The sequence below is a fragment of the Budorcas taxicolor genome, chromosome 13 (genome assembly GCF_023091745.1).
Source record: "Budorcas taxicolor isolate Tak-1 chromosome 13, Takin1.1, whole genome shotgun sequence".
NCBI lineage: Eukaryota > Metazoa > Chordata > Mammalia > Artiodactyla > Bovidae > Budorcas > Budorcas taxicolor.
This window is the reverse complement of record NC_068922.1, coordinates 15,784,146-15,801,840: the sequence shown is the minus strand read 5'-3', so window position 1 is coordinate 15,801,840 and position 17,695 is coordinate 15,784,146. Positions and strand designations below refer to the sequence as shown.

Sequence of the window (17,695 nt, the reverse complement as noted above, 5' to 3'; positions counted from 1 at the left end):
AATAAAGACAGTGGCAAAGTGAAATGGGCAGCACAAAGGGGCAAAAAACCAAAAAAGGAGGTGAAAGTTTAGAAACAGTGAACTGTAAGGGATGGCCGAAAGAACAGGGTCTATTTGTTCTGAAATAGGATCTGAGTTTTGGGTTTCCAACAGATAAAGAAATATTTGAACTGAATCAACATCCCTCCTCTGGGAAGACCCAGTGAAGGACGGTTCCACGAGGCCTCCCTCCTAGGTCCTGCCGAGGAACGCCCTGTCCCGGGCATAGAGAGGGGGCATACCATGGCTGCCTGGGGACCTTAAATCACAGTGCAGGGAGCGTGCTGCACCCCTCCTAATGCAGGAGTTGATGCTGGAACACTGGTTAACACCCAGCCTTGTGGAGCCCAGCTTAGCCTCCATCTAGGTAGGCAGAAGGGCCCATCCTTATGCTCATCAATTTCACCTGGAAAAACTCTGCACTGAGGCCCAGAATTTCCTGGCATTCACAGCGTCCTGAGGCTGAGCTTTTGGTGTACTGAGGGAACAAGGAGTCTGGAAGAGTTCCAGGGCGGGGCTCTCTCTCTCCCTGGGGACCCCACGTCCCCCACCCGCAGGAACTTACCGCCAGGTACTGCGGGGTGAGGCCGCCCAGACCCGTCAGGTTCCCCCAGGTGGCAGTGTTGAGCTGCTGCATCTGCTGCGCCAGCTGCTGCTGGAGGCGCCTTTGCTCCTTGTCCTTCTGGGTGTCCGCGAACTTCACCACGATCGGTGAAGAGCAGCCCTGTGGTCAGACACAGCGGAAAGTGAAGAGGGGGTTACAGCCTGGTCCACTGGGCTCGGGACATTCAGTCAGCGTGGGGCCTAGCTTTCTGAATGACTGCAGCAGAGGGGACGGTCCTTCGTCTTCTCTGAATAGCACCATCAACAGAGTATTATTCCAGGGTCTCTCACTGGTGTCTTTGGGGCTCTGGTGCTTGAAAAAGCCATTTTGCTCTTGTGATCTGCTGATTACACTGCCTCGCCTTCTCTCTTCAGGGGTCTTCCTTCCACCATCCCCAGGACCTCCTCAGGGACAAGAGACCTGATCACTGGCGCTTAATTAAGCTTCACAGTTCATTTGTCTGAAAGATGGACTTGTCGTGGTGTGTCTGTCTGTTGCTATGTGTAACCAGGGCACAAAGAGGGGGAGACGTAATGGGAGTGAGAGTGCCTGTCATTCACGTCTTTTTTTTTTTTTTTTTTTTTTTAACTCTTTCCAATGCTCAGTTAAGCATTTTTTAACTTTGGAATGGTGGGAATTACATCAACCCAGCAATACAATCGGGAGCAGTGGGTTTCGTTTTTAGGAACATGGATGAAGGAAGGAGATATTCAGGGAATGCAGGCATGAACCAATGTCCCGGTCCCCATGTTTTTAGAAAGGTCTCCTCCTCCTCTACCACATCTAATCTATCACTAATCCTAGGCTACTGCAAATCACAAAGGACATATCAGGATCGTGTTCTAGTCCAGGGAGGTGGAGGTTTCAAATGGAAGGTGGAGATTTCTACTTGGCTTCTTTTCCTAATCAATCTTGCTGTTCTAGGAGCTTCTTTCCATGTTCATTTCCTTTAAAAGGCAGGATCAGGGGTAGTGAGCGAGAAATGGCCATAGGTTATATAACAGGACCAGCATCTTTGAGATGGAGGCGGTCCTTAGGGAAAGTAAGGGCCTAACACCCCAGGCAGGAGGACTTCCTTTTAAAAGCACTTTTCAACATTCGCCACTTGGAAACACTCAGTGGAAACCAATTGGTTTCCCTCTCCATACAGCTTACTACACATTCCATCACAATTAAAGCTGTGAAATTTTGCTGAGAAAAAAGAAGTTAATTCTACCCAAGTGATTAAAAAGAAAACAACAAACTTTTATTGAAACTCAGCGTGATAACAGACCTCTCTCTTCTGTCAGAAATTTAATATTCCTATTTAAATGAGCTTCCCCCTTCCCTTTGGGTTAATTTTTCTCTCTCTTAGAAAACAAAGTTGCATTTTTTTTTCTTGTCACCTTGGGTAGTTCCTGGGGATGGAGCTATGCATAGATGAGGCAATCATGCCTGTTATTAACCCCCAAAATGTGGGAAAACTGAGGTGACTGGTTGCTGAACCTCCAGTGGCTTGATCTTCAGCTCTGGGGGGTCACAGTCACAACCCAGGACGTTAAGAGTCAATAAACTAAATAAAAGTAACATTTCCACCATTAAAAAAAAAATCTATACTTCAGTTTTTGTCCGCTCTGTGTATTTTAGTGCTTCATCATTTTAAACAGAGCAAAACCACTCTGAAGATGGAAATTACAGAGAGCAAGGGTTTTGCACAGAAAGGGTTGTTATTCTATCAAATTCATTCCATAACAAATTAGAGCATCTCCTAACAGTTCTCTTATGGTTGACTTTTTTTCCTCCTTAAATACCAGAAAATGATATAAAAGCAGAAATTCAGGCCAATGATTATAGCTCAAAAAATGACTTGTATAAACTATGAAAGGGAAAAACAGGGTGGGCAGAGATTGGAGGAAGGTGGGAAAAATCAAGGTACCATATAAAATTAATGACTTCTTTTTCTTTAAAGAATGTGTTCATTTAAACTTAAACAGTCATATCATTTTGAATTCGTATCTCTTAGATCATACATCTTGGTTGAAGATGTGAGCCAGAGTCCTAAAAATAATGTGATTAATTAAAAAAAAGAAAACAAACTTCAGTTATACAACTCTAATGAGACTGCATAATAGATAATCTTCTATTTAAATGTCAATATTTTTGAATTAAACAAGAAATTTAAGTGTCTAAGGGCCCCTCTGATTAAGCATGGATGTCCATATTTAAAAACAAGTGCATCAGATCTGATTTCTGATACGACCGATATTAACAAAGGGTCAACGACTTCTGAAGAATAAATATGCCCCACTCTCTATAGCAAATTCTTTTCCTTCTGAGAGCCTGTTATTTTCTTGGTTTGGGTTCATATCTCGTGTTCTCCGTCTGTAGGGACGTACAGAACATGGTCCTCCCATTCGGGTGGGGGGCCCTGGGTGAGGGTACTGGGGTGGCAATGTTTCCAACAGGCCTGAAATAGCTGGGGTGAAAAAAATAATCTAAGGTGAGACCAATCGGGAACGGATCACTCCACCACAGGAAATAAAAATATTTAAGAGTGAAACACACATGTATATCAAGACTTTCTTTCTCTTAACAGTCCTTTTGTTTTCATTTCCAGGCTGATCTGCAGCTGGAAACCAGGGTGATCCACCACAGTGGAGCTGCCCAAGGTAAGAGAAAGGGGCGGGGACGAGGGTGGGAGGGGTCAAACACACGATCACATGTGTAACTGCTTGTTGTTCGAGACTGGATTCCTAGGTATTTCAAATCCCGCTAATTCTCTTATTGTGGCCGACTTTCACCTGAGCTTGCCTTCACGTAGGGGGGTGTGAATGCCTTAAAAATGCATTGCACTGAAAGGAAAACACAGTGATTATATAAGGTATGTTAGGAATACTGAAGTCAAAAGGAAGTTTGAAAAAGACAATAGGCTTTGCAATGCTATCAAAACTCAGAAAAGTACAGTAAACACTGAATGACAATGCCATGCACACTCTCGTCCCCCACACTTCCACCCACCCCTCTGCTCCCTAGAAAAAGTCTGCCCACAGAACAAGACCCAGAAAGATCACTGAGCTCCCGGCATGCTTCGGGAGATGCAGCATGGCCAAAAAAAAACAAAAACAAAAAAACCGAACAACAAAAAAATCAAAACCCCCCGCAAAAGTGGAGGCAAAAAAGAAGCTCAAACAATAGAGAACTTTTGGCACATTAAATAAAACTGAAAAAAAAAATTCTTTTTTTCTTTCAAAAGATGAAAAACATAACTTGAGGTAAGAGTACAAAGCCACCTCCAGAAAAGATCACCCATACACAAAGATACAGTTTACATGATACAGCAGAACATGCACTCCCAAAGGATTCTATCAGACAATACAGAGTAAGGAACTGCATATCACTCTTGGAATGCTTTTGTGCAAAATCCTGAAAGGCCATGACCCGAATCACAGACTCAAAGGACAGGGCCGTCGTCTACATTTGTGGGCCCATGCCAGCGTATTTCTCTTCCCCCATAGCCACTGTGTCTCTCATTAGGAGATCACATTGGAGCCTTCGAGTTTCTTGGTTACTGTTTTTATTTTTTAGCAAGGGGGCAAATCTAATTTTCGGGGGGGGGTGTGCTCTCATACATGAACATTTGCACTGGTTCCATCTTGTAGGAGAAGTCTTAACTTTCTCCAACACCGCTGACGCAAAAACAATTCTGTTTGTCTTGATTAAAGGTCACTTGACCTCACATTTAAAAAGAAGACAAAAAAGAAATCAAAGAACGCTGTGACTGAGCACGGGGCCCACTGCAGTTTGGAATGGGGGCTGTCAGCGTTCAACCCATCCCACCCTGGGGGCTGGCGAATGTACTTGTTCCTTGAGGGGCAAGAGGATGCCCGGGTTAAATGGCATCATGCACTTTACGCGGCAGGACCTGGGCCACCGCCAACAAAAGGCTCAGCAAAGAAGGCAGAGCAAGTGGAAGGCTTTACTAGGTGCGTCTCCAGCCATTAGGGGAAAAATTCAGAGGAGAGAGAGAGCGGGAGGGAGAAGGAAGTGGGGCGGGGGGAGAGAGATTCAGGGAGGAGGAGCATGGACAAACGGAGAGGGAGGAGGTGAAAGTTTGCATCTGTGATTGCCATGGGAACAGTCCACACAGGAGAGGCTCGCGTCCCACTCCCCACCATTTGCACAGGAAACGAAGGAAGGGCAGATGATACAGTACCTCCATGGTCTGGGACTGGTGCATGGCTTTGATTGCATTCTGTGCCATTGCCCTTGTAGAAAATGTGACAAACGCACAGCCTGTGGGAAACAAGGGGGCAGGGAGCAGGAAAGACAAAAACAACAAGACAAAAGGTTTGGACGCTTGTTAAACCAACACAGTCTACGAGAACCGCCACAGGACGACACTGTTCTCAGTAGTACATGAAATCAACAACTTCTCTCTCTGGTTTTCATCTCATGTTGCTTTTTTACTTGCAGTGCTGACTTGCTAATCTGACCAAAGCAGAGAGATTTACTGATGGATTAGTTTATTTATTTTTAGAATGCAGTCCAGGGAAAGGAGGCTGGGTACTCATTCTTTTGTTTTTTTAATTTTTAAGTTTTTTTTAGCCACAGGTTTGAAATGTGCAAGACCTAGTTTGCATTTTCTAAAATAAAGAGTTGCAATTTTATATTTTCTCCTTGGCTGACTATCATGACTGAGGGCATCCACCCATTCTGGTTCTATATTTCAAACGGGAGCCTTGATTTTTAAGCAGCCAATAATAAAATCCTCACACCCGGGGCAAATTAGCAAAGAGATTCCAATAGCTTGAAATGTCAGCAAATAAATATACTTCATCTTTTCTGGGTGGTTTAAAAATTAGATATATGTATAAATACACATTCATGTTACTTAAATGCAAATAAATACACCCAAATCCTGTACAAACTACTTAGTAACTGTTAATGATGAACAAAAACAAACCCCCTATTAACAAATGCGCCATTACTCTGGGAATATTCAACAGTGCATATAAAGTAAAATGTAAACATTTGCATTGGATTTGTTATTTGTATCAAATCTTCATGACTTCTGAAAGGTGCAACTTGCGGTTTCTATCAGAGACTGGACCTCAAGACAAAGCACATTTCTCTGAATGTCTCCCCTGAGGCCCAGTGAACCCTCCATGGCTATTTCTTTTTCCGGCTGTAAAATAACTAGCATCCATAGGACTCCTTGTAGCAGTGTCAGCTACCATGCAGGTCACCGCTCCAACTACATGGCTCACTGCCCTTTCCACTAATACAAACACTGCCTTCTAAAATTTACATTTTATTTATCATGCACCCTTGGGCTTCTCAGAGAAAAAGACTGTGAAATTAATGCAGATTCAGGCTGATTTTATAATAATACCACGGCACACTAAAAGCTTAGCTAAAGCAATGCAGACTATTTCACTTATGATCTCTAATGACTTTAAAAGTGCATTGATTTTCAGCTTCTTTAGCCTTGCACAGTTTGAACTTAGGTATCAGAGAATAATTTAGTGTTCCACTCAACTGCCTCAAAACATTATTATTATTGCTACTTAAAAAGATTTGCAAATGAAGCAGATCTAAACACTGAGGGGCCAAAGCCTGTCATCTCGGAGTGCACAGAAGTGGAATTCTGGCGCCCATCACACGAGATGGGCGCCTCTGTGGCCAAGAAGCCAAGCAGAAAACTCTACATCTAGACAACCAGCACGTGGCTCGTGCATGGGAGTCCCTGTGGGGGCCATCAAGTACGTTTTCTCTGTTTGCTCTGCATGGGTACCTGGTGAGATTATCAAGTCAATACTGTATTAGCACTTTTTCATCAAACAGCAATAAGAGAAAGCAATGCCTGCCCACACCCCCAAAGCACAACAACATCCAGTCATGAAAAAAAGTCAATGCATTTTTTTTTTTTTGCATCATGCTGTAAGTTTTAATACACAAAAACTCTCAGTACATGGGAGGTTCATCTCATTCACCTCTACGTTAAGCTGTCCTAATGAAGCCTGCAGTCTAGCTCACTAAGAATGCCAAGCTATTTCTTAGTTCTCCCGACATTACAGCAGCTGGTGAAGCTGTTTGAGCATGGTGCCTATATCTATACTGGCTGTGGTTTCTGTCATCAACAGAAGCAGCTGGGCGGCCTCCTCTAAGGCATCTAGATGAGATGATGTGTGTAATGCCGTGAGAGACCTACAGCGGGACCTCTGCTGGCTCCATACTGAAATGTACTCAGCTCCAAGATGAGAGAGTCCCAAATTTACCATCCGTTTCAAAGTAATATCTCTTGAAGACTGTGATTATCACTGACACGATTAGCAGGGGAAATAAGACCGGGAGACTTTTCTTTCTTATTTCTTATCTGGAGACTGCAGGAGAGGCATAGGAAATCATCTCACGGAGGCAGATCTGAAACCGTGGGCTAACTCTGTTTCATTCGCTTTGCTCTTATTGTTCGGGGGCATGTGCCAAACTGAGTGTCCAAACGGAGGTTCAGAACGCATAAAAAAACATGTAAAATGTCAACAAAAATCAATAAGGCACAGTATATGCATTTACTACAGTTTCAGAGCAAGCAGAACTTTTGTTAACTTCAGGAGAAAGATCTAGCAATTAACAGGTCTCAAAAGAAAAGTCTAGCAAGAGAACAATGAAGTGATCTCTCTATAAACTCGAACCATTCACTGCCCTTTGCTCTATGAAACCTGCAATTAAAAGCTTGACTGATGCTTCTAATTATACAGTCCTCATCCCCTCCCAAAAAATGATCTGACAAGTCTGATGACTTCTTTAACCTTTTAATTCTGTCGGCAGCAGTGCAGGGAGAGAAAACCTGTCTCCTAGGGACTCTGTCAAGTTCCACGCTCTGTGCTGTGTTCAGTTACTTAAGGGAGAAAAACGACTGTGTCATTTATAAAAGGGGAGCACGTGTCTGTTTGCTGCTCTGGATAAAGTCACGCAACTTCAGAACCAGATGTTCCACAGGCTGGTAGCTTGTTAATCTTTGCAACGTCTCTAAAACAGGAGGGTGTGGGTAGTCCTACGACTAGGTTCATTTTGTTTTAAGCACCACTGAAAACACTGGCTTTGGAGTGAGCCCTCAAATCTGTGGCTTTTCACTAACACTCGAGTGCCTATGGTCAAAATGGACTGGCACCTTCTTCCACAAGCCAATCGGATGACTTTCCACTGGACAGAAATGTCTTAGGTCCACTGTCCCCCTTCTCTTTCTACAAGTGAGCTTCTGGGTACAGTGGAGTCCACTGGGTCTCAACAGGACAAGTGCTCTGATCTTACACGGTCAGCCCTCAACTGTTCTAGGCTGTCGCACATGCTGGCAAAATGCGGGAGAACTTAGATTTTGGGGAAAGAAGTACCGGTACCAAGATAATGAAGCCACTTTTGGTGGTGGTGGTAGGGTGGGGAAGACAGCCTATATATCTTAAAGGTTCCAAATACATAATAGCAAAAAAAAAAAGCAAAAATTCCATCTGTAAATGTATCCAACCTGTAATTTAGCTTGCCACTATTTATTGTCTCCACTTTCAGGGTGTCAGAGACTGCTAATAGAAAAGAAAGGAGTTGAATTTCTCTTATGACGGTGACACTGTCTTCCTGCCATTGGAGTAGATGAATGATTGACTGGGGAAAGGGTTCTCAGAGTGATTTCCTCCTACAGACAGGATCTAAGGGGAGCGCAGAGCCCTGTCGCCGAGCGGGTTTTGGTCCCTGTCTAATACACTTGTCATTTCGATTGAAAGGATGTCTTAACTCAGGTGTTCTACCTTTTCTCTAGGGTGCAAGGGAATTTTGAGAGAACTAGATGAATTCTTGCTGTGGACCAAAAAGAGAGCAGAAGAGAAGACAGACAGAAAGGAAAAAAGCAGAGGCACTAGCACTTTTAAAAGCACATAAAATGATGCCAAGGCCTCTTGTTCTCTGCTGCTTCTTTGAAAGAGCAGCAACAGCCACTTTACTTCAACTGAAGGAAGCATAATTTAAGATAACTTGTGTGGCATGAGAAGATGTCAGCTTACGGAAAACCTCTTCAGCTGTAGGAAGATCTTAGCGCAGCCAGTTTTCTTCTCTGTATCTTCTGAGCAGGATTTAAACTACTCCATAAGTAAGACACTGGAGCATCAGAGTTAATACTATGATGCACAACCCCAAGGTAAGGTTCGTTTATTTAAAACTGGCATGGAGAGATCGTTCATTCATGGCTCCCGAGGTTGAGGGAAGGCTGGGACTTCAGAGTTGGCAAAATCTCACCCCTGAGATGAGCCTGGAAGAGTATCCAGAACAGGACGACATGCGTGCTCAGTCACGTCTGACTCTTTGTGACCCCGTGGACTGCACCCACCAGGCTCCTCTGTCCATGGAATCCTCCAGGCAAGAATACTGGAGTGGGTTGCCGTTTCCTACTCCAGCAGATCTTCCTGACCCAGGGATCGAACCCACATCTCTTGCGTCTCCTGCATTGATAGGTGGATTCTTTACCACTGAGCTACCTGGGCAGGATGACAAGATGCAGCTAATAACTCAGGAGGCCTCTGGCACAGGTTCCCATATATCTGAACATTTGGGCACCATGTGGACATGACTAAAATGTCACGGTCAAAACTGAGTCCTCTCCCTGTACATGTTTTAAAAGTCAAAAGCCCACTCCCATATTTCAGATCAGATATAATGAAAACAAATGAGGACATAATGGCTACATCCAGACTGTGCTCACCAACATCCCTGAAAATATCGCCAATTCCTGTGTCAAGGGTTTTGGCAGGAGAATGTTGGAACATCATAAACACAGCTGGAATATTCTTAAACAAGCAGAAAGTTACCTTAAATGGCAGTGAAGATCTGACTGCAGTTCATGGGAAAGAAGAATGAAATCAACCCCTTCACTGTCTCTGAGTTACAGATATTCCGTTGCCACGGTGTAGCAAACCCAGCAGATCGTACCCAGGTCATTCAATCTGACCATGGGATTGCGGGTGAGAACGTTTATATTTTAGGAAACGGACACGCTCAGGTTACACTGTCCAGCAGATGTGTTGGTGTGGCAGTCTGAGGCTGTGCTTCTAACAGCAGACGTCTTGTTTTGCCTGCCACGGGTGGGCTCATGGAATCTGGCCTGCTTCTTAGTGGAGGCTCACGTGGGGGCCCTGAGAGGCACATCTGCCATTGCAGAAAGATCTGAATCTCATGAGGGGCTGAAAAGCATTCCAAACTAGGTTTTCCAAAATGGCAGAATGGGTTACTGCCCCCAAAGGAGAAGATGCATGTTTAGATGTGGGCACACGGTGTAAAGTGAGCAGAGTCCGGATGTCTGTTGGGTCGTTTCAACAGGCCTGGCAGGTGCTGTCCACGTGTAGACACGACAGTTTCCCTGGGGGAGAGGGCAGGATAGGAGGTTCTGTCTCAAAACACCGCACAGATCTGGGTGCTGGTGAATAACTATGGGGCCTTTAAAACAGTCTTTCCTGCCTATATGGAGGTCATGATTTTTTTCTTTTTTAAACAGTGACTCTAACTGAAAGTATAGTAAGGCTTGATAAATGTGAGCTCTGGCAACTCCTCTCACTTGGGGCAAGGGTACTCAATCAACAAGCCTGGAGGAACCGCAGCGTAACACCTGCCAGGTAGGAATGTCAACTAGTGACATGGCAGTAGAGAAGGAAAGACATCAGACGCCTGTTGGAGACCCAGGGCTACTAACTGGAAATGTGCTCGGCTCAAGGGCATCTCTCCCCTATCATAATCACGTGGTTTGATTTAAATCCTTTCCTACTGACTAGTTTATACTCTGGTTTAGTATTAAAAGGTGCTTTTCAAAGCAGCCAATCTCTCATTTCACTTCATTTTTATTTATTCTGTAAACAGCTGAGCCAGCAACAGGCATGGAGACTGGAAATGCTGAGTGTTCCTGCTCAGGAGTGCCGCTGATGGAGATACTTATTAATATTTGATTGAAAACTGCAATTTTTTAATGAAAGCAAAATAGTAGCATGAAAGAGAATTGTTCTTTCAACAAATACACTGATTCAGGAGCAGTCCCCAGTACCCAGGAGACCCTGGGTACTGCTAATTGAAAAATGCACCACTGTCTGTCTTTATATTTCAGAACAAATGACTATAAATGAGTATTTTCTTTTTGCCATAGGGGATTCTCATCAGTTTGCTAGAAATTCAGAAATTACTTTTCTGTTGGAAAAAAAGCGGGGGGCAAGAAAGAGGATTCTGCTCTTTACATTAAACTGGTATTTGCATAAAATATTGAAGAAAGTGTAACTTGTTTCAGAAATAGGCTGCTTCTGGTGCCAAGTGCTGGTTCATCAGCCGAACGGCAGGTTGAACTGGCCAATTTCTCTCAAGTACAGTGTCTTGATGCTGTTTTCTGTGAAAGTTTTGGGTGCTTTAAAATCTCAACTGCAAAAGTTATCTACCATATGCTTGAGGATCTCGAGACACCAGTGCTGTTCCCATCTCTGCCCCCCGCGGAGAGGTGGAGAAACTGAGTCAGAGACTCAGTTTGTAAATCAGCAGAGGGAGAACAGAAGTCCAGCGTGCCTACTTCATAGTCAAGGCCTCCAGGACACCCTATGAATGGTCTGCTTCTACAAACACACAGAAGCATCCCCTGGCGGTCCCGCGGTTAGGACGCCGCGCTTTCACTGCCAAGGGACCGGGTTCGATTTCTGATTGGGGAACTAATCACACTGCAAGCTGCAGTGTGGCCAAAAAAAAAAAAGATAATAAAAGTGTGGACGCTAACCACGCCCTATTCGAGAAGGGCACATATTTTGACTGCTGCCATCATCATGGGGGAAACTGAGGACAGAGACAGGGAAAGGAGTGGACAGCGCCCCAGGAGTTTCTCTGGAGAAGCTCTAGGTCTGGACCCCAGGGTCACCGACCTCCAAGGCACTATACAGCTCACTATGGCGGTCTGTTCCTTGTCCATACAGCACACCTGAGCAAATGCAAAATGCAAAGGAAACACGGAAAGGCGACTAAGAATTCTAACGGGGGAGAATGGTGGTGCTTAGGAGTAAACTGGCAGCAGACAAGGGTTCACAAAAATACTCTCGTCTTTCTTGCCTATGTAATTCAGCCACGCTGTATTTCCCCCAGGCATTTGCTCTCCCGGACTGTGTGCCTATCTGCCTCTCCCGGCTGCAGCAGGCCTGGATGACCAGATGTGATGATCAGCTCTCCTGGCGTGGGGGCTGCTGGGGTGCTGCAGAGTGATCCAGGATGCAAACCCCAGCAGCCTTCTGCTTGCGAGGCTGTCCAGGCCCCCAGCACAAGGAGCCAGCCGGGGTGATGCTGGTGGAGGCACAGGCGCTAAGTGACAGATTAGCTCAAGGCACCGGGTCTGCTACACAGGGACCCCACTTGACATGGTGTTGTGCTCAGCTTTTACACTCCCATCTTTTCAGGGCGTGTTAAGCGTCTTTTCCAGGCCGCCGCCTCCTCCTCTCTGTCTCCTTTTTAAAGCCACCTTCAGAAGGAAATGTAGGGATCACAAGATTGGAGTTGTTCCTCCTCCGCCCATAGTCTTCCTCAGCACTCCCTTTGTTTGGGGCTCTGGGGGTGGAGGCAGGTGGAAAGCTTTTGTTCCCTGTGCCTCCGAGCAGCTGACATTGTGTTTTATGTCTAAAAGTCAAAAGAACACATGTTCTTCTTCCCAGGGTGGAGAGTTTAGGTAAGACAAGGGAGATGGGTGAACACTAGTGCCTTGATACTTAAGGCCCAAACTTTTCTTTCAACACAGGGTTCAGGGCAGAGGCAGGCAGTGCAGTCCTAGAAACCAGAGATGGGGACCCGAGAGACGTTTCTAATTATCCCTGTGGAACCTGCCTCGGAAACTTGACTAATTGAATGAAATCCTCTCTGTGTTGCCAAAACAGCTTTCTTATGAGAATGGACAAATGTGTTTTACATGTACGGCTTCCCCTGGGCCTCGCTGAGCTGACTCAGGTAACTTAGATGACTGGGGACCCGGTGACAAGCCTTATGAGTGGTTTCAGGAAGGAGGTGTATGGCCTTGTCAAAGGGGGAGATAAGTGTGGAAACAGAACAGTCACCTCCAACCACCTTACATCGCTGTTGGTGAAAATGCTGGTTTTCATCAGTGCTGGAAAGCCCAGCCTTTGCCTCTATCCTGGTGACAAAGAAGAACCTGCAATCTCCTGGATGAAGTCATTTCTCTGTCACTTAATGGCTCTCTATGTTTAGGACTCCAGAAGGTTTGCTCCTTGCTGTAAAACCCTAACACCCTGAGACAGGCTGGGTTACTCTGAGTCTGTATCTGCTCTATGCTATGCAGGGCAATTTTTTTCCTTGGTTTATTTCTCTGTTAAGATGCCCACACCCTCAACACCTCTTCCAGGAACACGCAGAAAGTCAGAAAACTAAGATGCAAGCGGCACACATTCTCTCTCGCCCGCCAAGTCTCTCCCCCACCCGTCCCCAATCTCCTCTAATCTGAGACTGAAAAGCGATGTGTAATGACAGGGCAGCCTGAAGGCCTCCTGACTGACAGTGATAACCTGAGCTAATATGCTGGCACCAGGACCTTCTCGACTCAAGAAATAAGAGGTGATCATCCCCGCCACGGTGAAAAGTTCGGGCTGGCTAAGTTCGTCCCGTGGGGCGTGTCTCAGGCGACCTCCGGCCGTGCGCGTGGCTGCGTCTACCTTGGCTGGGACGCGGGGGCTCCAATTAGCGCAGAAGGGCAGAGACGCTGCAGACGGCACACTCACCTCGGCTCAGCCCGTCGGGCCCCCGGAGGATCCGGCATTCTTCTATCTGGCCAAACGGAGAAAACATCACCCGGATATCATTCTCGTTACATTTCTTCGAAACCATTCCTATGAACAATTTTCTGTCTTCCACGGCTAGGAGATAGAAATAATGAATGAGCCGAGGCCATTTCATCTTACTTCTTGCAGGCAACGTTTTATCACCACCTCCGACTGGGCCCTGAGGCTAAATCTTCAGACGCCCAGGCCATGCACAGGCCACCTCTGCCCTCCCACCCGGCCCTTACTCAGCGTCTCAGCTCCTATTCCGACGCCAGGAGTTTGTACACTAACAAAACATCTCCAACGGACATGGAACACTGTTTTTAAGTCCTTTCCCTCCCATTTTTAAGCAAACAGTAATATGTTCACTAAAACGGTAAAGTTCTGGGTAACTGCGAAGTGATACCCTTGCACAGAGGTATTTAGGGACACAAATTTTGTTTTGTGGTTGCGGGTGGGGGATAGATGTTCTTCTAACTTGAGTGACAGGGAAAGGGAACGGTCAGGAGAGGAAAAACAACAGAAACTGAGTGAAAAAGTGGTCAACAAAGCTTTTAACAAAGCGCTGACGGAAGAAAACATTCTCCTGCCTTGATTTCAAACAGCTTCGTCCTCGGGGGTCCACACGAGAACAGGAGAGAAGAGATGAGAATTTCTCCAGGGGGCTGAGCAATGGCCTTCTGTCCGTAGCACTGGCTACACAGCCCCACCCAGGGCAGCACACGTGGTCTGCACGTTATGATTAAAGATGAAGGCAACTGCCGTCAGGTGAGTGTGGCTGCAGTTATCTGAGAATCTCGTGTGGGGGGTGGGCCCCGTCTCAGGGTGAAATCTATCAACGGCAACAAAAGCATAAGGAAGGAACAATACTATTCTGTCCTTTGGGAGGCACTTTCTTTTTTTTTGTGTGTGTGTGGCTGTACACAGCATGTGGGATCTTATGGGGGGCCTTAGTTCCCCGGCCAGGAATCAAACCTGTGCCCCTTGAAGTGGAAGCTCAAGAGTCTTAACCACTAAACCACCAGGGAAGCCTGCGACGTAGGATTCATGATGCACAGAAATGCATTTGGGTGTCAGGGCAACAACGCACAAAGTCTAACCTTGGAAGCTGACAGTGGGTAGAGATCAGGGAAGGTTTATTCCTGATGACCTGGGAGATTTTCCCCCTAAACCAATGTGCTTGAGCTCAGGATAACAGCGTATGCTTAGTCTCAAAGGCAGGACTACTATGAATTTCAACACAGCCTTCTGTAGGAGAGTGCACAAGATCGTCCTAGAAGCCCTCAGGGAGAAGGCTTGCTTATTTCCCATGTTTCACTTCATTTCTTAGAATAATAATAATAAAAATAATAATAAAAAATGGCCAGCTACAGCAGCACTTCAGAAAGTCCTAGCTTAAGGGATCCTTTTTTATCTGTATTATAATCTTGTCATTGCTATTTAATTGGCTTTCATTCCTGTTTCTCTTACTCTTTCCCTGGACAGTAAGTATCTCATTATCCTCTAACTGGCAAGAGTGTATTTGAGACTTGCCAGGGCCAATTGCTTCAGGTACCGAAGTCAGACTCTGTGGTCTGTGTCTTCCAGGAGCTGGAACGGACGATCTGTTGATGTAATAGAGAAAGACTGGTTTCCTCTGAAGCAATGCCATCCAGGAGAGCTCGGCAAGAAGGGGGAGTCTGGTCTGTGACGTCCACCCCAGTAGCTAAAGCCGCCTGAGGCCACTGAGCACTCTGAAAGCTGGCCACTGTGCGCGAGAAGGTGAATTCTTCCTGTGACATAATTTTCACTAATTTAAAAGCCGCATGTGACTGCTACATTGGACAGGGTGGCACTCAGGGGCTAAGAGCTTGCAGTCACAGAATCCCAGGCTGGAAGCAACAGCCTTGAAAGACGTGTTGTATGACTCTAATGAGACGCCCGAGGCCCAGCAGGGGGAAGGGTCCAGCCAGGGGTCCTTCCGCAAGTGGGTAGCCTGACCTGGACCAGGATCCGGTCCCCTCTCCAGCCGGGGGTTCTGCTCCCTCCACTGTGTTTCTGGCAAGTCCGGAGAAGGCAGATGAGGCCAGGAGAGGAGGCCAGTGCTGTGAGCTGGGGACCCTGGTCCTCACTCCAGCACTGCCCAGAAGGTGATGGGTGACCTTGGGGGCTAAGCAGACCTCTCTGGACCTTAGTCTTATCATCCATGGAATGAAGGTTTCCATTCTTTTTCTTTTCTTTCCTCTCTCTCTCTCTCTCTCTCTCAAGTGATGGAGAGAAGGCAGCCTGGTTATATGGTTCGCCTACCATGAAATTAAAAGACACTTACTCCTTGGAAGGAAAGTTATGACCAACCTAGACAGCATATTCAAAAGCAGAGACATTACTTTGCCAACAAAGGTCTGTCTAGTCAAGGCTATGGTTTTTCCAGTGGTCATGTATGGATGTGAGAGTTGGACTATAAAGAAAGCTGAGCGCTCAAGAATTGATGCTTTTGAACTGTGGTGTTGCAGAAGACTCTTGAGAGTCCCTTGGACTGCAAGGAGATCCAACCAGTCCAACCTAAAGGAGATCAGTCCCAGGTTTTCATTGGAAGGACTGATGTGGAAGCTGAAACTCCAATACTTTGGCCACCTGATGCAAAGAGCTGACTCATTGGAAAAGACCCTGATGCTGGGAAAGATTGAGGGCAGGAGGAGAAGGGGACGACAGAGGATGAGATGGTTGGATGGCATCACCGACTCGATGGACATGGGTTGGGTGGACTCCGGGAGTTGGTGATGGACAGGGAGGCCTGGCGTGCTGCAGTTCACGGGGTCGCAAAGAGTTGGACACCACTGAGCGACTAAACAGAACGGAATGGAACAGAACTAAAGCACTTGGGTTTGGAGGCTCATGGACTTCAGAATCCCTTTCTACTAGCCCCCCTCTCCATACCAGTCGCAGCTCCCAAGACAATGCAGAGAAAAGAGGGTTCCAAGGAATTTAGGCTGAAAACCACAATTCCACAATCCCTGTGAACTATGAATTGTGCTCCAGAGATTGAGAAAGGCTTGACATTAGATGTGGAACTGAAGCTGGACTTTAAGAAGTATTGGCAGGGTCTGGATGGACTGGTAGTGGGCTGGGGACATCACATATTAATCAGACAAAGTGCAGAGTTAGGGTAGAACAAGGACGGTCCTTGGGGTGTGCAGAGGCAGGCAGCCTTACTGGAGAATCATATGTATGAGTTTCTGCTTCACCAGCAGAGAGGGGCTCATTGCGGAAGGAGGGTCACCAGTGGTCCAGGGCCCTTGACCCTGTTGAGACTTGTCGAGGAAGCAATGGGAATCACAGGCTCTGATTCCTGGGCAGAGGCTGTGGAGAACCCCAGTTACTTTGTGCAGATGAAGATTTTTTAATTTAAGAAAACTTTTTTTCTCCTGTCAGAGTAAGTGGACTCCCGGTCATCTAGTAGGAGCTGGTGAAGCACAGTTAAGTCGAAGGTTGGGTTGGCCCAAGGATCCAAGCATTTCTAGAAGCATCAGATACCAGAGAGGATGGTTTCTTGCCAATGGGAGCTTCTGAGCTCCAGTGTGAGGGCCCCGAGAGTATGAGGACCCCGACAGTATGAGGCATTCCCATGAACCAGAAGGGGAAGACGGGACTGACGGAAATGAGACCGAGGAGGGAGGGAAACTTAGGGAAGGAGGGGAACTGTCCCGACCCCTTCCCACCCTCATCTCTGGGACTCCCACCCTCAAGAAGCTATGGCTGATATCTCGATGAGTACAAAGCTAATTTCTGTTGTATTTCTTCTTATCCAGAAGAATCCAGTTTTGGTTCTTTCAAACAAAAGCGAGGGATAAAGTCCCAGTTGGTCCTTGGTTTCCCTGGTAAACCTATAATTACAGTCTTTAACCAAAACAGGTCTCAGGGTTTGAGCTTTGCTGGGGTGGGACAATGCTAGAGCCACCTAAACGTGCAGCTCCTGAGGAAGCTAAAAAATGATTTCTTCCTATAAGAACATTAAAAAAAAAACGGAAACCACTTAAGAAATCCTGACTTCCTAGGCTCAATGGAGGGGTAAACTCTGACAAGCAGAGGGAGGAAACATCACTGTCACTTTTTCCAGTAACAAGTATTAGCTTAAAGAAAATCTACACCATCCACATGCTACTGAAAGTGCTAACTTCCTTCCCTGTGTGTGGATGTGTGTGTAACATATGTGTGTGGACATGCCTGTGTGCATGCATGTGAGTGGACACGTGTGGGGACATATGTGTGTGAA

The 17,695-nt window shown here is 46.1% G+C and overlaps 1 protein-coding gene across 2 annotated transcripts in view; it reads right to left on the bottom strand.

The window, feature by feature from the left end:
* Positions 1-17,695, bottom strand: part of CELF2 (CUGBP Elav-like family member 2) — a 308,002-nt gene that overhangs the window by 43,052 nt on the left and 247,255 nt on the right. For both annotated transcript variants that reach the window (XM_052650849.1, XM_052650850.1), the window contains exons 5-7: positions 13,402-13,536; positions 4,836-4,915; positions 605-763 (exon numbers count right to left, since the gene is read on the bottom strand). In XM_052650849.1, coding sequence (XP_052506809.1) covers positions 605-763; positions 4,836-4,915; positions 13,402-13,536 — 374 coding nt within the window. The remainder of the gene's footprint in view (positions 1-604; positions 764-4,835; positions 4,916-13,401; positions 13,537-17,695) is intronic.